A 25,764-nucleotide genomic window follows, 5' to 3' on the forward strand; every position below is an offset into this window, starting at 1 on the left:
TAAAGAAATACAGTTAGACTTACAAACAATTGAAACATATTTATCTGAAAATTTATGTAGTATTTAATTGTATTTTGATTGTGAGCTTTGAGCTCTGTTAACTCTGTAATTACCTCAATGGATTGAAGCCCAAACTTTGTTATTTAGTACCTTCTTGATCTTGAACAAGTTACTCAACCTATTAGCTTCAACTTCCTCATTTGTGAATGAGGACAATTAAAGTTCTTACCATAGCATCAAATAAACACCTAGTGCCCAGCAAGTCTCAATAAATGTTAGAAATTACTGCTAGCATCATCATCATTATCATCATTAAGCATCTGTTACATATTTCAAACACCAATCGAGGGTTTAACTACTAAAGTGTCTGACATGGAAGGGGAGGTTAGTGAATTATTCCTTTGGTAAATGAGCCAAATTATCTCCCTATTTATAACTTGAGTTGTAGACTACTCATTTATATTATTTTGATTAATAAACTTACATTTATTTTAAAAATATTTTTTGGATTTGAAAACAATGCAGGATAGTGGTTAATGATAATAAATTTAGTATTTATTATGCATTTTACTCATTTAGCTCATTTACTATGTGTGTTTTGTTCATGCATTAATTCATTTAACCATCACAACAATTATAAATAGCAATATGGTCATTATCCTTATTTTAAAAAATGTAAAAAATGAAGTATAGAGAAATTCTTTCAAGGCCACACTGATGGTATGCTAAAGATTTATGATTTGAACCTAGACAGTATAACCCAGAGTTGGTTTCTAGGTAATGCTGACTTGAGTTTTCAATTCACAGTCCACCTCTTAATTGGGCAAGTTACTTTGTCCCTCTAAGCCTGGGTTTCCGTATCTACACAACCATTAAAACATTAGTAATTACAATGTTAAGAGTATTTTATTCTCCCAAATTCAAGATGGGGGGGGGATAGACTGATTATTGCCTAAAAAAATCAATCATAGTAGAAGAAAAATGCCGTCTGGAGACATACATGAAGGAGGTAGAGTTGCAAGGTACGGGCAGCATATCAGAAGCATTTATACATTAACCGCATGGGAATAGAAGAAGAGAAATAGGGAAAGATCATGACCATGGGGATACTTATTGATGTTTGGTTGAAAGAGAGATAGAAGGATAGATTTTTCTTTTTTTTTTTTTTTTTTTTTAGGAATTTCCATATGTGGTTAAATTTTGAAGATAGTGACCAAAAAGATTCATAGGATTGGTGTTGGGGAGCACTGTTGAGTAGAGAAACACACAAAGAGAATATTTTTTAAATAATTCATTTATTTATTTGAGAGGGAGAGTGTGTTTGCAGATGTATTCGTGAGCTGATGGGAGTTGGAGCAGAGGGAAAGGGAGAGGAAAAAGCAGACTCTGTGCTGAACTCTGAGCATAACACTAAGCTTGATTCTAGGACCCTGGGATCATGACCTGAACCAAACCCAAGAGTTGGGCACTCAATCGACTGAGCCACCCAAGCACCCTGAGAGAGTACATTTTTAAAGAGAGTTTCAAATGGATGTGTAAAAGTGTCCACTGTAAAAAAGATGTCTAAAGATTACTTTAAAATAATTTTAAGAAGCTACCTTTGGGACATTTTATTATGAGACTGAGTAAAATTTAGAATTCTTCATCATTACCTTAGATTATGCCAGAAACGTAACCACATGGATCCCTGGCTTATATTTGAGTTACACTGTGGGCTCTGTAACCCAGAATTTTAAATCCATCTTGCTACTCAGCATTAAAATTACTTTGTACTTGGGCCAAAAGTACATTTCACCATTTTTATTTTTCTGATAAAAAAAAATAGCATAAAGGAGAGGGATGTCAAGAAAACCAAATTTGTGCCAATTATAATTTTGTTTAGAATGCCATGCTCAAGACAAGATATGCCTGAGAGAGAAGCAAATCTATTCAGCACCATATAAATTTACTAAATTGAGGAAGTCTAAAGAAGTACTTTATTAAATTTCCAATGGGACATGAGTTTTAACTAAGTCTCAATGGAGACCTAGTTTCTGAAGGACTTAAAAACTCTTCTTTTGAGGGGCTCAGTTGGTTAAACATCTGACTCTTGATCTCAGCTCAGGTTTTGATCTCAGGATCATGAGTTCGAGCCCTGCATTGCTCCACACTGGGTGTGGAGCCTACTTAAAAACAAACAATCAAACAAACAGAAACACCTTCTGTTCAGAGAATATTCATGTCAGGTAAATGTGGATCTCTGAGAGTGTGAAATTGTGCACAGTGCTGTGGAATTTTTAATTAAGGAAAATTTTTTGTTATTGTTGCTTTTAATCATTGGTTCAGACTAATTATAATTAATTATAATTAAACAAAAACTTGAGAAATTCATGAGAAGTGTCAAATGGAGAAAAAGGCTTGGTCGTGGTAGAACATATTGTTAAATGTCTAGGCATGGCCATCTTTGGAAGCAGAAATGCAAATGTGAATTTGGAAGGCTTAGAACTGGGGGTTTTCATAATCGCAGTGCCACAAAATTCTTTCTGGGGTGGACTTACTGAGGAATAGTTGCTGGATTTTCAGCCTGAAAATTAGCTTCCATGGTTTGTCAGCAACAGTAGAACGAATCTTAGAGAATGAGGAACAGCTGGATCATGTTTGTGCAGCAGCTTTATATGGTATAGATATATTGATGAACCTTGGTTTTCGTTATAAAATCAGACACCCGTCTGAGTTGGTGCTTGTGAAACCAATACAATACAATACAATCGGATAAAAGAAGTGATCCCATCAGCCTCTGGCATGATGGTGCTTGGAAAGCTCAACACTCTTGGAGAGAGGAACACTGCGGGTGTACCTCAGCCCTTTGGAAGTGGAGACCTATCAAATGAGGTCATGGTTGGTGGAGATATGTGTGTTCTGTCCTCATCAGAGGATACTTAGAACCAGCCTTGGTCTTACATTGGAGAGTAATCTTTATTATTTGCTTCTAGTGCAGCCAAGTCAGTGCTACTATTAGCTATTTCTCAGGCATGGGACAAGTGCCTGGACTGCAGTGCATTTTGGTAGTGGGAAGTGGCCCCACGTTTGCTTAGATGTGACAGAGTGACATCTAGTGGTAAAATATAACTGTGAGCATATTTACTCTGAACCTACCCAATTCTAAGCCTTTTCACAGCAGTAGACCCAGAGTGGAGATTATATAGTCAATAAATATGCTTCCTCAGAATGTGCCATTGCCTAGCTTCAAGGTCTGGGAGAAGGAAATTTGAAGCACTCCATCAGGAGTCTTGACAAGATTTCCAGAGTTATGCCCATGTAAGAGGGAGAGGTGGTAAGAGAGTGGGAAGATTGGGCTGTTCTGTTAGACCTCTTGGTTTATCATCTGATTTATATAAGAAGAACGAACAGAGTGGAGAATTTATATTCCTCAGAATTTAATTGGTGTGTGTATGTGTGTGGGGGAGGTCGCATTGTGTACTGAAAACCAATTAGGAATGAAGGAAGAATTATATTTTCAGTGAGTTTCACATCAGAATGTGGGCACATCAGTGGTAAATACAGAGTATGTCTGTAGGAAAAAGTTAGAGGAAATAATAGAGTGGTCCATTGGAAAAGGGTTGTTTGCTTGCTAGGAGTGGCGTTCAGACGGAATGCACACAATACTAACAACAACAACAACAGAATACCCAATAAATAAATAACTATATGATAGGGCAGATGGTGAAAAAAATCTCCATCTCAGTCAGTGGAGGAGGACAAAAAAGAAAAGAAGGGCATAATAACAGACACAATTTAAGAAATTATGATACATTTAAATCTGAATCAAGCGCTTTATGTGTATTTTCTCGTTAAATTTCTATACTATTTCTTTGAAGTAGGTACTGTTATCTTCATTTTGCAGATGAAGAAATGCAAACTCATCTTTCTTAAGATCACAAGGTGCTAAGTTAAAAGTGCCAGTATTTGAATTTTAGTCTTTCTGATCCCAAAGTTCATGCTCTTAGCTCTGTACTAAAAATGTCACAAGAATTTTTATCCCTTCTTGGTGAGATATTGACCATCCTGCTTTGAAAAGTTTGTCCATTAAATGTCTTTATCTAAATCCTGTTAAGATCAATTGGATTTCAATTAGAGTGTAATAGATTATAACACATGGTTTGAACCTTCTTTGCTCTTTTTCCATTGTGCACATATATTGGGAAACTGTAATTTTATTGTGATTGTTTCTTCTCAGAGGCAATTCAGAGATTTGAATCTTCACTCTGCTGTTGTCCTAATGTAGAATAAAATGAATAATGAAACACTTGAGTATTTTCCTCATAGATTATTATAGTGATACCATACCACTTTCATTTTTTGTTTTGTTTTGTTGGATGCTTGGAGTTTATTTTCAACTTGGTGCAAGGCCCACGGCTACAGGGTGTCAGGAAGGCTTGTGTGTGGCTTGGATAGTAAAGAGTGGGGTTCTTTCAACTTCTTTTTTGATGATTTGCTGATTTAGTATAAAAGACCCCAACTGCTTCTGCTTGCTACAGCCAGGAGGGGAGGGCCTCTGATGAGCCTAGTGTCTCCTGAAGACTGGTGGCTGGTGGTGGCCACTCAGGTTTGGAGCATTCCTTTTGGTAAGGAGATGGAAAACAAATTATGGTCAAGGAACGTACTGAGTTATGGAAAACATCTAGGGTAAAATGAATTCGTACATGTTTTTTTCTAGGTTTTAAGATGTGTTTTCTGGGTGGGCCTCCTCCTTATTGTTAATCTCGTGTTATTCAGAACATTAAGTTCTTGCCTTTATTCCCCACCACTACTCCTCCAGAAAAAAATGATCTACCTCGGCTTGGAGAAATTTCTTTCTTTTTTTTTTTTTTTAAAGATTTATTTATTTATTTATTTATTTATTTATTTATTTATTTATTTATGAGAGAGAGAGAGAGGCAAAGACACAGGAGGAGGGAGAAGCAGGCTCCATGCTGGGAACCGGATGTGGGACTCGATCCCGGGACTCCAGGATCGCACCCTGGGCCAAAGGCAGGCTCTAAACTGCTGAGCCACCCAGGGATCCTGAGAAATTTCTTATTTGTGCCTTTTACACAGATTGTATAGTCTTTGGATTTTATCACTTTGTCTTTTTCTATCACCTTTCAAAAATATGGCAAAGAATTTCCAATTGAAAAGTCTAAAATCGCTCTTGTATTTTCATCTCTCATGTCTTTGCTTTGAAGCTATATCAACTTACCACTGGGCAGAGGGTGAGATTCAGGTAAGCAGTCCTGGCCACTATGATATGAGCCTGGCTGAAGGGTTTCTTATTATTGGGCCTGAAAGATCCAAAGAAAGTTTCTAACAAGGTGGAAGTGGTTGGCATACCTTACCTTAGTCATTATAAGCTTGAATACTTGGAAAAAGGGAAGTTGTCCCAGCCATCTGTTAAAGGATAACACACTAAGTCCAAACACATTCAGTTCCAAATATAAGAATGACACCATATTAAGAAGTCAGAATTCGGGATCCCTGGGTGGCGCAGCGGTTTGGCGCCTGCCTTTGGCCCAGGGCGCGATCCTGGAGACCCGGGATCGAATCCCACGTCGGGCTCCCGGTGCATGGAGCCTGCTTCTCCCTCTGCCTGTGTCTCTGCCTCTCTCTCTCTATCTCTGTGACTATCATAAATAAATAAAAATAAAAAAAAAAAAAAAAAAAAAAAAAAAGAAGTCAGAATTCTATTCCTATAGTTTATTATATAAATACATTTAGGGGAAAATTATATGATATTATCAATAGATAGTAAAATAAGCAATTGAGAAAATTTAACAACCAGTGTAAATCAATCAATCAACTAATCAGTCAGTCAGTTAATCAAGCTTTAAGGAAATCTGGAGAACTGTGTATTCAAGCTAGGAGCAGGAAAGATACTCAATAAAGAATCTAAAGCAGAAGATTTTGTTTTGTAAAAATTAAAAAATATATATGAGAAAAAACAAATCTATTTTAGAAATTGATTTGGAATGGAATTGCATTTTAGAAGACAAAGGTTTAATATGATGAGCAGTTTAAAATTGAGCAAAAGAGGGAAATTTGGGGTGCCTGGCTGGGTCTGTCCTCGAGCAACCCACTTTTGATTTTTGAATGGGATCGTGATCTCATGGATCATGGGATTGTGATCTCAGTGATCATGGGATTGAGCCTCAGATCTGGCTCTGTGCTCAGTGTAGAGTCTGCCTCAAGACTCTGTCTGCCCCCTACCCACGCACGTGTTGTTGCCGATGCATGCTCTCTCTTTCCCTCAGATAAATAAATAAATGATAAAAAAGAGGATAATCTAATAACAAAATAGACAAAAGCTGTAGAGAAACCATTCACAAAAAAAAAAAAATCAACAGCCATTTAACATATGCGAAGTTGCTCAAAGTCTCTAGTAAATGAGTAGATCAGCAGCTTTTAGACTGGCCACAATTAAAACAATGTGAAATAAAATAATAACTGCTATTGCTGGCTAGATTGTGAGCAAGGAAGTAATGTCACATGTTGCTGGTAGAAATATGAATTTCGTAGTATTTTAGAGAGCATGTGAGCAATATCAATTAAAATTAAAAATATTCATACTTTTGACTATGCTACATCTTGAGGAATCTATCACATGGAAATGAAAGCACTACTAAATAAACAAGCATGCTATTTTAAGCATTTTTTTATTTGGGAAAATTGAAAAACAAAGTATACACTAAACCATAAAGCAATGTTATGGTGCATTCATATCACAGAATACTATACCCCACTTAAAATAATGAATTAGAGCTATACTAGTTAGCTTGGAGAGATTTCCATGAATTCTTCTTGAATGAAGAAAGCAAAATATGGATAAGACAATGTCATTTTTGTAAAACAAAAATATTATATTATTATTGAACACATTAATCTGCACGACACTCTTTTAGAGATAATGCAGGGACAGAAAGAAGTGAATTACCGATATTTTGAAGCTACAGGACAAGCGTATAAAAAGGCAAGCAACAGGGGTGCCTGGGTGGTACACTCGGTTAAGCAATGGACTTTTGGTTTCTGCTCAGATCATGATCCCAGTGTCATGAGATTAAGCCTCACATCTGGTTCTGTGGTCAGTGCAGAGCCTGCTTGGGATTCTCTTTCCCTCTCCCTCTACCTCTCCCCCAACCTAAATCAATCAATCAATCAATCATCAATCAATCTTTTAAAAAATTTAGTATGCTGCTTTAAAAATGAGTGATTTAAATAGTGCTATGGTTTTCACTGAGTTATAAAAGGTTCTTCAATTCATATGTGGATCAAAAATTGGCTGTCGCCCAATAAGACATGTTAGTATTATGAGTCTTAGTGTCCTATAATGATGTGATAGCATCCAGCATGGGTAGAAAGATAAATTAAGATAATATAAGTAAAACACTCAGCACGGTGCCTGACAAAGAATAAATGTACATTAAATGGAAACTATTATTTTGGTTCTCATTATTATTGTTTTTTAAATGCTGAGGTTACACATATTTTGAGAGAGTATCACAGAGGTGCAGTGCCCTTCTCATCACATCATATTAGCAGGAACATGCTGCAATATGCCTTATTAACCTGGTGATATAAACCTTGATCAACTGGCCACGGTAGTGTTTGTCAGGTTTCTCCACTCCCTGTTAGTGACTTTCCCCTCACCCATTTTCTGCAGTCTATTGTCTGAAATCCCATAACTAAATCCAGGTCACACTCAAGGAGGTCTGGGAGGGAAATGAAACATTTCCTCTGGGAAATGGGGATAGCTACATAACTGAAGAATTGTTATGTAATGAAGTTTTTTTCCTCCCCCATCTATATATTCAATCATTTATTTACATATACTCATATTTCTTTTATACTTTGAGTTATAATCTAATACTACATTCCTTTGTTTTTGTTGTTCAAGTTGTTCCAGTTTTAGACATTGGGTGCTTTTTCAAGTTCATTTCCAGTCCTTTTGAAATACCCCTATCCTTTTGTTTTCTGAGCACTTTCTTACTTTCTGGCATTACAAGATTCTGCAGACTCATCTTGTATTGCCCCTGCCCTGGCCTTAGAACTAGACATTTCTCCAAAGACTCGGTTCCTTTCTTTTAGGGGAGGAGTGTGGAGAGAGAAGAGTGAGGGGCAGAGGGAGAGGGAAAGAGAAAGTCTTAAGTGGGCTCCATCTCAGGACCCTGAGATCATGACCTGAGCTAAAATCAAGAGTCTGCTGCTTAACTGACCAAGCCACCCAGGCACCCCAACCCTTGGTTCTTTTTATTGAAGAAGAGTCTTTAGAAACCAAAATCTGGGCACTGAATGTGTTCATTGTTGCTAAGGTTTCCAGCCTCCATCAGTAGGCAGATCTAGGAAATATAGATGTGAGTACTAAGCCAAGTTTGTAAACATAATTATTTCTGTATGTATCCATCTGCATCTACCCATTTGCATTTTGTCATTAGCCTCCAGTTCCCAGTCAAAACATTGTTTTCTCAAGTTACTTAGGGCAGCTCCTTTTCCCTCTCCCCCTTCAGTGGGTTGATATCATTTTCTGTGAAACTCCTATTTTCTGATTGCACAGTAAGTAGAGTTTCATACTCAAGTCTTTCACAAAGAAAAGATTTTCCTATTAGTAATCAGACCGCTTTCCTTAGTATTCTATGAGCTACGTCTCTAACTTTCATGTTTTTCTGCTGTGCTTATTGCTTATATTTACCATCAAATTGTGTCCTCGATTCTTATTTACTCTGTGCCAGGCCCCCACTTTAGAGGGCTACTGTCCCATCTTCTTTCACCTTGTGAGAGACCTCCTCTGTGTGATCTCTGCTCTTTGCTGGCCTCCTTAGGTCTAACTCTTGCCTGTTGGACCTTGGGAATCATTCTTTGGCATCTGGCCTTAGTCTCTGCCATAGCAGTGCATGTGCTTGGTCACCTCCCTGCCCTGACCTTGCCTCCTTTGGCCAGCCAGTCTTCTCCGAAGTCCCCTGCCCACGTGGGAACCTCAGCAATCTCAGTAGCCCTCCTACACCATGGTGGGCTGCTATTTGTTCTGTAAGGCTGTCCAACCATCACCCAGACCCTCCCCACAGCTACTGTTGCACCACCATATTGGCCACTTGGTTTCTTCAAAAGGGTAGCAGCCCCTTCAACAAAACTCCTTTACTCCTAAATCTTTCCACAAACTATGTGCTTTGTGTCATTGAGATTTCCCTTTTTCCATTTCCTCAGGGCAAGGTACAAGGGGATAGGGTGCCTGGCCCTTTCTCAGAAAAGCATCAGTAGCTCCTCTTTTGTTTCCCCCAGTTTGCTAGTCTAATTCCTATTCTCTGGACATTGGAAGAGGTTCCATGTGCTAATATCTTCAGATTCTGGTGTCGTGGATATCTCAAATGCTGTACATTTTTGAGCAAAGTTGTATTCTTCCAAGTAGAAGCCTTTATTTTGAAAGTATTGTTTTTACTCTGTGTTTTAAAACCTCCTCCTTGATGGGGCACCTGAGTGGCTCAGTGGTTGAGCTGCCTTTGGCTCAGGTCATGATTCCAGGGTCCTGGGATCTAGTCCCGCATTGGGCTCCCTCTAGGGACCCAGCTTCTCCCTCTGCCTATGTCTCTGCCTCTCTGTGTGTGTCTCGTGAATAAATTTTAAAAACCCTTTAAAAATAAAAAATAAAAAAAATAAAAACTCCTCCTTGAAATGTCACTGTCCTTTTGGTTCTAGGATTATTCTGCTGTTGGACAGTGCATATGTGGAGAGTTGCAAAGTTCCTCACTTCATTTGAAATAGATATGTTTGGTAAATAGCTATACGTTTTCCACCTATAGATTACAAAGAGGGACTTGACTGTTCAAATATTTAAGAATGGAATATTTATTAGGTATTTACAACTGTTTCCTTGTTTCAGAATAGGTAAGTGTCAGAAACAATAAGTGTCAGTAAACGTGATTTACTTTCAGTCACCCTCCAGGAAGCCATCACTGTTGCCTGAATGGCAGAGGCGGGAGCTAGGAGCAGTGAATAGTGGGAAGCAAACCTTTGATATTTCAAAATCATATCCAACTACGTGCATGCACACATATGTATATGTGGTTACTATATGTGAAGTAACATGTACAAATGTACTCACACACAGAATTTTCTATCTGCTGTTATGCAACCTTTAGGTTCTTTGAAGGCAGTCCACCTACTGTGGTTATTTCTGGGACATCTCACGTGTGCTCATACACATGCCACCCTAGGCGGCAACAGCATTCCCCATCCTGCCATCACTCTGAAGTGCAGGAAGCCTGGTGAAGGTGTCTACCTGCTGCCCTTCCATCAGCACCTGTTCAGGCCCTGCTGTACTGGTTCTAACCTGCTGAAGGAGAAAGTTTCTCTCCTGGACTGGGTACCACTGTGCCCTCCCTCTCAGCACCAAGGCCCTGTGCACCCTAGGATGTGGTACAAGAAAACCATTTTTTCAGCTCTGCCATTTTCTCCCTGGGCCTTGCTCTCACAAATCTATAGGCCAGAGTCTCCCTGGGTGGGAGGATAGGGAACAGGGGAGTGGAGAGTCAAAGCAAAATCATCTTAGCAAGAAGCAAGTCAGAGTGTGTGAAAACCCCCATCCCGGGCAGCTTCTACTGTCTTATTTGATAAAGAAGAAAATAGCTAACTCTTCTTCAATTAAGAGTTTTTCCCCAAGAGGATTTCTTGGTCTTTCTTTGCAAAAAGATGTATGGAGGATTTGTTCTGACAGTCTTGTGGACACACTCCTGTTTGAATCCTAAGGTGCACAAAATGTAGTTTCACACTTGGACCTGTGTTGTATACTGGCATCAAATATAACTAGTCAAGTAAGTCCTGAATTATGTGTCATCTAGGACTCTATTTTTGCTACATGTTTTTTTTTAAAGAGAATCCCTTTTATTTTAATTTATTTATGATAGTCACAGAGAGAGAGAGAGAGGCAGAGACACAGGCAGCGGGAGAAGCAGGCTCCATGCACCGGGAGCCCGACGTGGGATTCGATCCCGGGTCTCCAGGATTGCGCCCTGGGCCAAAGGCAGGCGCCAAACCGCTGCGCCACCCAGGGATCCCTATTTTTGCTATATGTTATTGACTATGACAATCATCTGGTGGGCAGGGCCGTGATACCAAGTTGCTTTCATTTTTTTTTCTAACTAGATCTCTACGAGTAACATAATAATTGCAGGGGGTTTTGTTTATTGTTTTTGGTTTGTTTGTAGTTAGGAAATGGAGACTCAGAAAGGTCTCACCTGGTGGCCTCTATGCCACATCCTAGCACTTAGCATGACCCTGTGGAAATAGGGCTCCACGGATACTCAATGACTTAAATGTATATTTTACTTTTAACACAATTCATTTTATTTCCAAGTTGCTCTATGAAGATTCATTCTGAAGCATTCATGAGAAGTAGCCAATAGTGTAGAATAATACATAACCTTGAAGAGGTCAGAGAGCTTGTATGAGAAATAATGAAATAGCCTTGTGAGCATGAGAGTCTAGAGGTGGTTGAAGAGAAAAGAGAGGACAAAGCATACTTTGAATCTGTGATAAAATTTTAGTATTCTTTTCTGAAAATCCAGCCCACAAAATGCATGTTTTTAGCATACTATCTTTTTAATGTGAATATTTTTCCAATTTGAAATAATTTCTTTAAATTGTTGAAGTATAAACAAAGACCTAACAAAGATACCTAACTTCTGATTATTTATTCATTATCTACATTAAAAAATGACTTCATACCATATATTTCAATCTAGAAACTTGAAAATCTCTAACATTGTTATTTTTACATATATAATATCTACTGTTGAGAATATGGGTAAACAGAAGCTAAATTATCATTTCACTCACTATTAATATTCTATTATTATAGGCATTTTAATTTGCACATAATTTTTTTAAAGCCTGGGATCACATTGTAGATACTACTTTATAATCAGCTTTTCCATTTAAAACAACATTGTAACATATAGGTGTTTAAAAAATATGTTTTTTGTGACATATTTTAAAAACCTTGTTTGAAGTCGTTTTCTTCTATAGAGGTTTTTCTCTTATTTCCAGAGAAAATTTCTCTTATTCTTATTATTGGAGCCCAATAATTCTCTTATTCTTGGAGCCCAACAAACTCTAGATTTTGTCAAGATATTTTTGGACACACAGGTGACATGAGTTGGAACATCAAACCAGGGCCAGGTTTGGGGTTCTTTATCTGCTCAGCCTCAGAGATAAGAAAGGCTGTTTGCAGTTTTTCCTTGAAGCGTTCTTTTCCTTTTCCTTCACTTCACCTCCCCGCCTCTCCCCTACCCTTCCTTTCCCTTCTCTTCCATTCCCTATCTTTCCCTGTTTTTCCCTCCCCTTCCCCATTCTTCCTCTGCCCTGCTCTCCCCTTCTCTTCCCTCCCCTTCCCTCTACTCTCTCTCTTAACCTCACCCTGCCTAGTCTGATACTGTATCCCTCTGGGGCCCAAGCTGAACTTGGTTGTGGTCTCCCACTGAACTCTCTATTTTGGGTGGACCCTGTGCTTTATCCCCTGTCCCCACTCCCCTCATAAGGCTAAAGGAATCTCAGGTATCCAGGGTTCTACAGAAAACCTCAGACCAAAAGAAAACAAACCAAAACAAAACAAAACTGATTTTGGCTCTCAAATATCCACTAAGGTTACTGATTCTACTTTGTTTTTTGGCGTCCTTCTCTGCCAGCTTAGCAATGCAGCTGAAATATATATAATAATTGATTCAGGATTTGACTCTTTTTAATCAAAAGGATTGTTCTCTGCCACATGAAAAAATGAAGGTCAAGAATATTTACTTTGAAATATTAAAAATATATCACATATACTTACATTTTTATTCTCTTCTAAAATTAAATTATTCTTTATTTAATTGAAATATTTGTGAAATAATGGGTTATACAATTTAGGATTCTGCTCCCAATCCCACTTCTGATCACCAAGATTCTTCTGGTTATCAGTGTTGAGTTTTTTTCTTTCTCCCACACCAACAAGCAATTAATGGGCACCAGCTGGGTGTCCCATAAGGTAAGTCAATTCTGACATTATCTATCTGGAGATAGCATCAAATCCCACAGGTTAAGGGCTCAGTCCCAAGAGACTGCCCCCTACTTCAGATGCAGATTGCAAGAAGTATGTTCCCAGGTTACCCACTTTTGTTCAACTTGACTAGAAATCAGAGTTTCCCACAACCCTTTCCTTAGGTTTGATTAATTTAGTAGAGCAGCTCACAGGCCTTGGGGAATCACTTGTGCTTACCAGTTTATTAAAGGATAGATAAGGGACACAGTTGAACAGCCAGATGAAGAGATACATGGGATGAGATCTGAGAGGATTGTGAAAGTAGGAGCCTCTGTCCCTACAGAGTTGGGGTACAGTCACTCTCTGGTGTGGACATGTTCATCAACCTAGGAGCCCTCAGGGTGCCCTACTATTAGGATTTTTATGGAGGCTTTCTCAAGTAAGCATGATCCATCATTAACTCCATTTTCAGACCCTCTTTCTTCCTTCTTCCAGAGGGGGTTACTGAAAGTTCCAAGTTTCTAATCACAGCTTATTCTTTCCAGTGACAACTCCTCATTCAGGAGCTCATCTAGAGTCACCTCAATAGAACAAAAGATGCTTCTAGTGCTCTTATAACTTGAGAATTTACAAGACTTTTAGGAGTTTTGTGTCAGGGATGGGGCCAAAGACCGAATATTAGACCAAGAAATGCTCCTAGTGCTCTTACCACTTACAAAATTACAAGGGTTTTGGGAGCTCTGTGCCAAGAAACAGGGACAGAGATCCATATATGTTTTTTCTATCATCTCACACAATTATTAGTGAAATACCTTTATAAAGCTTATATATTATAATATCATGATATAAATAATAATAAGGGGCAGCCCAGGTGGCTCAGTGGTTTAGCGCTGCCTTCAGCCCAGGGCGTGATCCTGGAGACCCGAGATGGAGCCCCACATCAGGTTCCCTGCATGGAGCCTGCTTCTCCCTCTGCTTGTGTCTCTGCCTCTCTCTCTCTTTGTGTGTGTATCTCATGAATAAATAAATAAAATATTTAAAAATAAATAAATAATAATACAGCAAGTATATTTTGAATATTTATGAAGTGTCAGGCATATCTTTTTTAAACTAATAGACTTTAAAAAATAGATAAACTAATAGACTTTATTTTTTTGAGGAATTTTAGGTTTTCAAAAATAGTGATGGGCTGTAAAGCAAGTTCCCATATCCTCCCTCACCTGCAACCCTCCTTTTCCCATTCCCTATTATTAACAGCCTGCATTAGTATGGTGTATTTGTTATAACTGATGAGTCAATATTAATACATTATTATTATACATATATCTTTTTTGGATCCTTTTAACAACCAAACAAGATAGATATTATCCCCATTTCAAAAATAAGGAAGCTAAGATTAAGTATTAAATCTGGACTCACTGACAAATGTATAAGAAGAGCTTAGACTATTATATTCACTTTTTTTTTCTTTTCTATTTTACCTACTTTAAGAAATCTTGTTTAAAAATACCTTCTGTCTGAAGAAATGTGTGTTTGGTATTGTATATAATTTTTAAAAAATCACAATAGGAAATCATTTTATCCTAAGATTTGATCTTTAGAATTAACGTGCTTATCTTGTGTAACTACTAGATAAGAACACCAGTTTGTGGTTGCCAATGATCACAGTTGCAATGATAATTACTAATTATTTTATAAATACCCTGAATGCAGTATAATTTAGTTTTGTTGTTATAAGCCTTGCTATTTGTCTAATGGCAATATAGTTAAACATAAAAACAGCAGCAATGCCCTGATTTTTCTTGTACAACACATCAGGTCATTAAATTCCTTTTAGTAATGTGGATTGTTCTTATAACTTAAACTATTTTTTAGTTATGTTTTTGTTTCATAATAATGGTAGGTCAGGCAAAAATGGACTGCCCTATCTGTAATTAGCACTGTGTATAATTGGTGGACACAGTAAGTCTATGGCTTTTATTTCTCCTTTGGAAAGTCATTTTATACCTAAAGATGGATCTAGTATAAGCAATCTATACAAACAGTGGTTTATATCGATTTGAATATCAGTATCAGAACTGAGTATATTGTATTGCCAAAAAAAATCAGTATGTTGCTCTTATGGTCAAATACATGTTTCATCTAATTTATTTCAAATATGCTGTATATTGGGCAGCCCAGGTGGTTCAGCAGTTTAGCGCTGCCTTCAACACAGGGTGTGATCCTGGAGACCCGGGATCAAGTCCCACATCAGGCTCCCTGCATGGAGCCTGCTTCTCCCTCTGCCTGCATCTGTTTCTCTCTCTCTCTCTCTCTCTCTCTCTCTCATAAATAAATAAATAAATCTTTAAAAAAAAAAACAATATGCTGTATATTGATGGAATCCAGGTTCTGCTATCCCTTCTCTCCGCCGTTTGTCTCAGAGTAACTCTTGCTGAGTCTCCTGGCATGATATATAGGGTACTGTAATACACCTGAAAGAAATGTGTCCAAAGTGTGTCCTTTTCAATGTTCTAGCACAACTATTATTTATTTCTTGTGATTTTTATGATTTCAAAAGCATGGCACATTGTTATATTAATTGAAAATTTATTAATACAATTATATATTTGTTTTATAGTGAATGGACATCCAATACTCAAAAGAGCTAACATCCAGGTTGTTGGAAAGTTAGTATGCAGATCTATAAGAGAAAGGAAAATGAGACAACATTTATCGTGAGAAGGAGAATACTGTTTCAATACAATTTTAATATCTTAAGAATTGAACCTGTCTACCCAAAGAGATACGTTAACATCAGCCATGGATTACTTAAGTATCACCAGGAAAAAATGACAAGTATCTTTGGACATCAAAAGAAGGATTCCAACAACTCTATAATTTCTAAATATCTTTGGATGAGCCATTCATTGGATCTTCTTCATTAAAAGCTACCATTTTATCATACTGAAGTTGAAACCACAGAGTGTCAAGTATTCCTTTCATTGGATTTTAATTTCTTTTGTTCCATTACCAACCAATGCCACGAAGAAACTTTAAGACTTTTATTTCTAAAAATGCACTCACAGTTTTTGGAAATGACTCCTCAAAATGTTTTTTCAACTATATGACTTTATTAGTGTATTCATAGTATTATTTTTCCCTATTCTCATTCCCTACTCAAGTGAAAAACCAGAAGTCTGTCTATAGTGTTCCTAAGTTACCTGCCTTAGTTAAGAAAAGATTTGAAGCAAAGCAACTAACACTAGTTTCCTAAGAATCTTGAATTTAATTTTATCTACCTATCCATCACTTATCCATCAATCCCTCTATCCCCCACCCCCTCCTTCTATGAGTGGGTTTGAAGAAACAATTGAAGGATAGCTGAAGGAACAGAACCTATAACTAACATGGAGACTAGACATGAACAGAGGCAGGAACTACATGTGCTTCATTTTTTCAGTTCTAGCCGCTGATCTATTACTTCTGTAATCGACTCTGGTTTAAGAATAAAATCTCTCTCAGGCTACTTTATGCAATTTACTGTAGAATCCATATGGAAGTTATTAGAATAAAATCTTTAGAAAAACCAGTTACAAGAATCATGTTAAGTCAGGGCTCCACCAAAACCAGAACCAAGCTGGATTAAAAAACATGCTGATCCTCTAACGAGAAAATGTTTGCAGTAAAACATTTGACAGGGGGGAAAAAGCAGTTATGAGCTCAAATGTAGACATTAGTGTATTTGTGAAATTAAATTATCCGTATTTACTCTGTTGGTAATTGAGAGGGTTTCATTTTAAAGAAAAACATTTTTTTCTTTATTTCAATACTGAAAAAAAGCTGAAAAGTGCAGAATAAAGAAAAAAAAGGAAAAAAATCACACATGAGTTGATTCCAGCATGGTAACAGATCATCAGCCTGCTCCTTTTTATAGCATTATTAGGATAATAATTTGGCTAGCTTTCTGCTACCACTATTCAAAAAAAAATTGGGGAACAAAGGCATGGAATTACAATGAAGGCACCTAGGATACAGGATTTCCTAATGAGTGTTGCATAATGAGTGTCACTATTTCAAATGGCAAATATATTTATAAGAGAAAGCAATTAATACAAAAACATCAAAGAAATATAGAAATTAAGTTATGATTATGACAATTGGGGGCAGGATATAGAAGTTTAGTTTTCCTTTAATAAAATGTGATGATCGTTCTTCTCTCATATTTCCTACATTTGACTCTCATTCTTGATTTTTAGCAAACGGAGGTGGGGCTACTGAATGTCTTTTAGAGGTATGATCCTACATTAAAGTTCGGTGACAATATGTCACTCTAGAGCTGCAGAAGACAGTGTAAGGTCAGGGAAAAGAAGCCTTCACTTTTCAATAGTCAGTTTCCATATAAAAATTGGCACTTGGTGCTCATCAGAGAACAAGAAATATTGGATATGCTCTAAATGTCCATTGTGTTTTTGAGCCAACTACCTGATGGAAGTCATCACTTATATGTAAATGAACTGTCAATGGCTTGCCACTGTTGGCAGTCACTGGACTGTGAAGGGTATGTCTTAATAAGAACCGAAGCTCTTCACAGACTTTGATTTACTGGAAATAAAATAGAAAAGTCCTCTGAGACTACAAAGGACACTTGTTTCAGATAAAACGTCTAGACAGTAGCAATATATTTAGGGCTTTTATTATAGCAAAACTGCAAATGAGGATGGAGTGGTGAGAAAGTCCCCGTGACCCAGCTGAGTTCTAAAACACTGTTTCTGACTAGAGTAATACAATCTTTAAAATAGCTAAGCCAAATTAAATCAAAGTGCATTAAGAAAAAAAAAAATCCAGAAACAATGAAAAGTCAAGATTCAGGTTTGTTACGTCTTTTAAGTTGTCTATGTCTTATGTTTTACACGTTCTTAGGAGTCTATATTTTTCTCAATAAGTTAAGCTACTAGAATAATAATGCAGCTCTGATCCTACAGCATGGACTACCTCAGGAAAGTCAGGCTTCAGGGGATTCTTCTTGGTCTATCCATTCCTTTCCCCAGCTTCCACTCCAAAACACATACCTGCAATACTGAATTTTCCATAACTATTCCTATTTTTATTAATGCTGTTAATAACAAGCATTTATTAAATTTGCAAAATGCTTTGGTATTTGCAGTATACTTTTGCATAAGTATGAACTGTGGAAACTTGATCAGTGTGAAAAAATGCTTAAAGAGGGCAATGTAGTTGATATAAACTTAAGCCCTTCGTGAAGTGAATCATCTCCATTCAGAGAACCACAAAATGGGGTGGAAGGGGAGAGGTGTTTACAGGACAAAGAATAAAGAACAAGGAAGAGAAAAATAAGACATATTGTCTGGGGCCACATAGTCAACCTTGTTGGGGGTGAGAAGGGACAAGGAAATAAGTATAAAGCCCAGAGTTGGCTTAGCATTTGGGGACTGGCTGACTGCATACACTGAGTTTCTCTGCTCTAGTGGAGCGTTTACATGGACATGAAAGTTATCTAAGTTTCAGTTTGCTGACATGGCACCCCAGGCAGGAGCGGCTCCATCTTGGGCCTAGAAATTTATTTCAACAGGAGGTAGACCAAATTTTTATATTAACTACTTTCTCCCAAAGCACACTGTGTTCAAAGAAGTGTATCAGTCAGGGTAGGTTATCAGCTTTGAAAAACAATCCTAAAAATCCCATTGGCTTAAAGTAATAATATCTTTTTTTGCTTACTTCACTGGCCAGCCTAAGTCAGCAGGGACTCTGCCCCATGAAGTCTTCCAGAGATTCAGGCTTTTTCCATCTTAATAGCTTTGCCACTCTTTAGGGCCTCTACTACAGTCTTACACCCAGCCAGTAGACAAGAAAGAAAATGGAGAAAGCATACCCTCTTCTTCACTTCTTCAGTCTGAACTTTGAACATCTCACTTCTCACATTCTTTTGGAGATAACTTGTTACCTGGCCCCATTGAAATTCAAGGGGGCTAGGAAATCTAGTCTATTCTATATCCAAAAAGAAAGATTTTTTAAAGTATTTTTTTTAAAGATTTTATTTATTTATTCATGAGAGACACACAGAGAGAGAAAAAGAGAGAGAGAGAGAGAGAGAGAGAGAGAGAGAGAGGCAGAGACTCAGGCAGAGGGAGAAGCAGGCTCCATGCAGGGAGCCTGACGTGGGACTCAATCCCAGGTCTCCAGGATCACACCCTGGGCTGCAGGCGGTGACAAACCGTTGCACCACCAGGGCTGCCCAAGAAAAGGGATTAAATTGCATTCCTCATTATTTTAGGGAACAAGAAAAATTTCAAATGGCTTAATGTGAATTGTCATCATTCTCGTCTAACATTCTATTATAAAGATATCCAAATAATCTAGTTTTTTGTTGTTGTTGTTTTCCAATATCGATCTTGCAATTTATCAAGAATCCTGCAAACATCTAGCATCAATTTAAAAGGAAAACTTTTTTTTTCATTCCTCAGGTATGTGTTTTTCTTTCCTGAAGTTGAAGAATTTGGAGTTTTATTTTGTTTGGGTTTTGTTACTCAAATAAAAATCATGTCAAGTAAATAGTTTTCAGTAATTTATTGATAGGAACCTTTCTTTTTATATAAAAGATCACTCACTTTCAGTCTGGAGAAACAGGGTACCAGAAACTAATACTTGCAGAGCAATGGAGGGAGACACAGAATTGTACCATTTCCAAACTTTCCTATAGAAATAATCAAGAAAAGAAAACCAGTAAAATGGTGTGGGACTGGCTTATCATTTCAGAAGTAATTTATTTTATTCCAATGGTAAGAATATTGAAGAAATAAAAATTTGCATTCTGGGGTGCCTGGGTGGCTCAGTCAGTTAGGCATCCAACTCTTGATTTTGCTTGGGGTCTGATCTTGGGTTGAGAGATCAGCCCACTTTGGCCTCTGCACTGGGCCTGGAGCCTCCTTGGGATTCTCTACCTCCCTTTCCCTCTTCTGCTGCCCCTCACACTCCTCCTCACCTGATCACATTCTCTGTCTCTGTCTCTCTCTCTAAAATAGGGGAAATAATGAAAATTCAAATTCTAAAAGATTTCTAAACAGCTGAGGGAAGGGGAAAGAGAAAATGTAAAGAACCAAAATCCTGAATAGGTTTGCTGAAAATCGAAAGTCCTAGCTGAAGCCTCCTCCCTTCAAAATTGTTATCTCTTTCTGGAATAAATACTTAAACATTCTAGTTTTGGAGTTCTTAAATATATTTCACATTAGACTCTCCAATTTGTATTTCCTCCAATTTTTTCAAGGAGTCTCTGCACATTTGATTAGTATTCTACATTGTGAAATATACGTTTCCAACATAATAACAGTAATAGTAGTAATCATCATCATCATCATCATCATCATGCAAAAGCTACATTTTAAGCCTTCCCATACAAAATTTTGCTTTGAAAATGAGTTGGGTAGGGGCAAAGAGCAAGTACCAAGCACTTATCCTGCTAGAATAACTCACAGCAGTGACCTGGCCTGGTGGGAGTGAGGCCAGTGACTGTAGGGTAGCTTCCTGGTTCAGACTTCCTGATTTTGGCAAGCCTGTTCCTGGGGTGATACAAAGAGTGACTCACGAAACTGCTGAAATCTGTTTCTTCTGCAATAGCAACATTTTTTTGAGTTGTCTATCTCTCTTAATAAATCTCGTTCTGATTAATATAGCTCCTATTGTCCTGTCATCTGAAATTGAGAACCCTGACCCATATATTTTCTTTCCTTCCTTCCTTCCTTCCTTCCTTCCTTCCTTCCTTCCTTCCTTCCTTCCTCCTTCCTTCCTTCCCTCTTAATAATGCTAGTCAAATATAAAGGTATTTAAAACTTAAGATGAGTTTTTCAAAATGAACATTTTGGATGTACTACATAGGCATAAATGCCAGACATGCAATCTCCTAGCATGTCACATTGTCCCAAGCAATCCCAGTTCCACTTTTCCCCTGCATATAACTGCAGCTTCATCTTAGTTGAAAACATATTTGATATCTTAAATAGTATTTCTATAAGTAATTCTCTATAGAAGAAAAGCCAAGGATATCAGAAAGGTAACTTTAGTTTTGATAGCAGGATGATAATTTGATGAAACTCCAGAAGCTTGACAGTTGCTTATAATCCACGAAAATGGAAAGCGATGGAATAGGAGGAGATTTATCAATTTAATCTTTCTGCATTTTGACATGTGTATTAAAGACTAAACTATTTGTAAATGTAGTACTGTTTCGATGATGATGTAATGGTTGGTCTGGAAGTAGAATATAGTTAGATGACTAATGGAACAGAAATTTTGGGACTCTGTAATAAGTAAAATATGGTTTTAAGAAAGACTGATGTTGCCTTATACAACTATAGGTCCTATAGATTTTCATCATAAACCAAGATATCAGGCTAATCTGTAAAAGAATCTGAAAATATGTCTTTGAAAATCATTGGTACTTCAGAATCTTAAATATGTGATTTTCTTGATAAAAATATGAGTTTATTTATAACACTCCCTTATACTGAAAGGAAAACATCACCAAAACAAAAAATCCTGTGAAGATAAAATCTAACTATTTTATAGAATTGAGTAGCTGGATGGGACACCTGGGTGGCTCAGTGGTTGAGCATCTACCTTCGGTTTAGGGCCTGATCACAGGGTCCTGGGATTGAGTCCTGCATCAGGCTCCCTGTGGGAAGCCTGTCTCTCCCTCTCTCTATATCTCTGCCTCTATTTCTGTGTCTCTCATGAATAAATAAATTAAATCTTAAAAAAAATAATTGAGTAGCTGGAGTGGGCATTACTTAAATGGTCTAGAGCTCTCGTTTTTAAAAATAAAAGTTTAAGTGAGGTCACAGGGCAATTTAATGTCTGAGCCGGGATTTGCATAGGATCTTCTGATTCCAGGCCAGTCTTCTTTATCCTATTCCTTCTTACTACCCCAGAAGACAAAATGAAGATAATTTTCTAGAAAGAATTCAGGCTCAAACCAGGCAACATCTCAAATGACAGATGCTGCCTTCTGACTTCTCTGGTCTTCCCTCCTCTCCCACATAAAAAATCTCACTGCTGTCCTTGCTTGCTTCCTTCTTTTCTTCACGCTTTAGAGTAGGTTAGCTAATTTGATCAATTAAATTGGTTCAAGGTGTTAATGGATCCTAATGGCTTCATGCATTACCTTGTTTGCATTTTAACTAGGCCTGTCAACTGCCTGTGAGTGTCTAACGCTGGGAGCTTCAGATGTTGTGCAAAACAGTGGAGGGGCGTCCTGATTACATTTATGTCAAGGTTTACTACTAACTTCATTGAACACAAAAACCCCTATTAGAAGTTTTATTTTGTGCGTCTGTTAGGACTGGTATTAAGTGAGCCACCCTCCTATTACACATCGTGACTAGATGATTCTATCACTACAGCATATTATTTCAGGTTTTAATAGAGGGAAAGTCCTCGTTTAATCTTGACTCCCAGACTAGCCGACACAAAGTCTAGGAGTCAAAGGTGAAAGAATTGCATTTCTTAAAAAACTCATGTTTCTTATGTAAGATTGTTTGCCAGTTACCTTCTCTTCAAAACACCTTCGGGATTTGTCCCTTTTCACATTCTCATTCATTCTGCTAGGTCAGGACGTCATCACTTCTAATCTAGACTTCTTGATATGTCTCTGAATTTTCTGCAATAATTGGTGTCCTGTTCTCCAATCCGTCTAGCAATGCATGGCCCTCCTACTCGGGTCTGTCTTATATATACACCCCTGCTCCTGACTCTTCAGACTCTCAGCTGAAGTCAAGCCTTACCCTTGTGTTCTGTGCTGCTTGTAATACCTTACTGCCTTGTCTCTGAGACCACCCAAAGAAAGTCTCCTCCATTGTTCATGGCACCTCTCCCATTGTCTCCTTGTCTGCTCAAAATTTAGCCAGTCATCTAGAGCTTCCTTTTCAACCTTTCCTAGAAAATCATCATCCTTAGGGCGTTTATTCCTTTCTACCAGTATGAATTTGTCTGCACCATGTATTTTTGTTCTTGCTAATGTTACTTTGCACTAATTCATACTGGTCTCAATGAGTTGTTTCATGCGCCTAACTTTTAACATCACCAGAAAAAAAAAAAAAGACTCCTGAGAGCAAAGATTATACCACATCCCCAAATCTAGCACAAGTTTTTGAGAAAGGTTCATTGAATTAAGAGGATTTACACCAGGCTGCCCAATCAACCTGAACAGGCTAGCAAGGGTTTTACTGAGATGTGAAAGGCTTCAGACTTTGATCCTACACCAAACGCTGGCAAATACATAGACAGGAGCCAACTACAAAAAGGCTGACGAAAAAAATGTGTTATCTAAATTGAGACGATTGTGAGAGTAACAGGGGCACCAAAAATAACTAAAATTATTTATTTTCCCACAAACTAATTTTATTGTTAGACCAAAAGATAATTCTATCAAAGACTATTTTCTAAAGACTATTTTCAAAATTAAAATTCTTTCTTAAAAATAACATACGTCAAAAAAAAAATAACATACGTCTACATGCCTTAATGCAACATACCAAAACACCTTTTAATTGATTATTTGAACCTTAAAAAGAAGATATGCCCCATGATTGTTCTTAGTATTGTTACCAGAGCCCTCAGATGCAAGAGTATCTGGCACCAGAGATTCCAAAAACATGAGGTTCAACCATTTGCCACTGACAAAATCTAAAGGCAGAAAGATGAGTGGTGGTGAAACAAAAAAAGGAATTTATTCAACTCATTTCCATGAGGCCAATGCCAAGAAGACAGCAAACTAGTGTCCTAAGAGCTAGGTGCTGCGAATATGGCTAAGTTTATATAAGAAAAATGAGGAACAAAGATGGATGGGTATAGGCAGCTGGGCAGCAAAGGTTAGGTTGATCATTGTCTTGGGGTCAATCACACAGGGTCTTGATGGCTTCAGGGCAGCTATTATTGCTTGAGGGGGCAGTTTCAGTTCCCATGGCTGGATGTTTTGTCCTCTGGGTCCCTCCTAGAGTTAACAGGTAAGCTGGAGGGGAAAACAAAGCAATTAAGAAGAATAAATTGAAGGCAAAATGGTGTCAGTCAGGGCAATGACTGGATCCTCATTCAGAATTAATTCACATTTTAAAATCACATACTTTAAGGAATTAGCTGTAGCTCTTTAATACAATGCCACTGGTATTTCTCTCAAATGTGGTCTCATTCTTTTTATTATTTTTTCCATAAAACTGCCTGGAATAGACTTCTAAGTTGCATTTTACAGTTAAGAAACTTAAAATGGACACCTTCCATTGAAACTTCTCTGTGGATTACATTATTTTTAATTGAGAGAACACTAAAAATGCCAAGGTATCTGGTAAGCTCAGAGCAAATTCTGCTAAATGGAGAACATTCTCAAGCATAAAATTTTTTGTATTAGCATATATAAATATTTCAACCCCAATATTTTCACAGATATTCAGTTAGCCTCCAGTTAGAGTCCATTCTTTAACATCTGTACCTGAAGAAAGTGTATCAAATATGTTAATATGATTTTTGAATGTTTTATCAACTTTAGATGGTGTAAAATCATAGGCATTTTTGTCAATTTCATTGCATTCAACAACATAACTTATTCAATTATATGTTAGAATTCCAATAACGTGGTGTTCCTACCAGTTGAGATACTCCAAAGCAAAACTATAGAATTTCAGCATTAAATCTTATATATCATTTAAGCTACTCTTGCTTTTATATGAATAAATGTCAGTGTCTTCTTGTTTACTATTGTTTTCCGATATAGTGCATGTAAAATCTTTCAAAGACAGCATCTTTTGATAACTCCCTTTGTTGAATGTTTTTAGTAAAGATTTCATATTGATTTTGAAGAAAATGAAGAAAATCTAGATGACTCACAGAGTTGATTTACAAAGTAGTTCTTTAAAAGCAAAACATTTCTGAACTCAGGTTGATGATGGGCAGCAGTGAGAGAAAATACATACTGTTATGCTGAAGTATGGCTTTTTTCAATCTTGTTTTTGTCCACAAACTTTGTAGTATAGTTAACCCTAACTCAGGTCACTTGTGTGTGTGTGTGTGTGTGTGTGTGTGTGTGTGTGTGTGTGTGAAATTCCACAACTGCAGTTTCTATTTTAGAATGCTGCAGCTTACTGGTATGTAGTCTGAATTGTGTGTGTACTACAACCTATTCTTAGAATATTTCTGCCCCAAATATTTCTTAATTTTGTAAGGGCATTGTTTTTACCATAATCCCATTCTTCATAAAATTTATATTGATGTTATCACTGCAAAAATAAAAACTGCATTTTCAATATTGGACTTTTTAACTTAATTTACAAAAGCAGTTAAAAAAATACTAGATGCCTCACCTTTGAGAGAATGAAATTCCAGAAAAAACCCACTTCACTGTAATTCCATGAAACATGAAAAAAATCATACTAGCATTACAACTGCCTTAAATGATATTCCCCTTTATAGGATATGATTATATTAATATAATACACTTTGTGTATTGTCTTTTTCTGCTGATAGAGTTAGCACATTAATAGATATCACTTAACTTGGAGATAATATGAAAGAAAAATTGGATTTGAAAATAAGCAAAAATCCATTTAGTAATGAATTCAAACAAATGTCCTACTTCATGGTGTTATACTTAAAGGCATCTTCTGAGTCTGTACATTTTAAGTTAATCATCTTTGGGCATAATCTTAAAATAACTCCTAGAAAATTTTTTGAGAAATAAATTCAGTCCTTAATTTGTAGATGAA

At 37.2% G+C, this 25,764-nt stretch overlaps 1 protein-coding gene across 1 annotated transcript in view; it reads left to right on the top strand.

The window, feature by feature from the left end:
• IQCM (IQ motif containing M) overlaps window positions 1–15,739 on the top strand; it is a gene marked incomplete at its 5' end in the record, with an annotated part of 343,549 nt that extends 327,810 nt beyond the window's left edge. Inside the window, one exon of the mRNA XM_041738752.1 lies at window positions 15,639–15,739. Coding sequence (XP_041594686.1) covers window positions 15,639–15,739 — 101 coding nt within the window. The remainder of the gene's footprint in view (window positions 1–15,638) is intronic.
• Between the last annotated feature and the right edge of the window lie 10,025 nt (window positions 15,740–25,764).

Source organism: Vulpes lagopus, chromosome 23 (genome assembly GCF_018345385.1).
Source record: "Vulpes lagopus strain Blue_001 chromosome 23, ASM1834538v1, whole genome shotgun sequence".
In the NCBI taxonomy this organism is placed as follows: Eukaryota; Metazoa; Chordata; class Mammalia; order Carnivora; family Canidae; genus Vulpes; species Vulpes lagopus.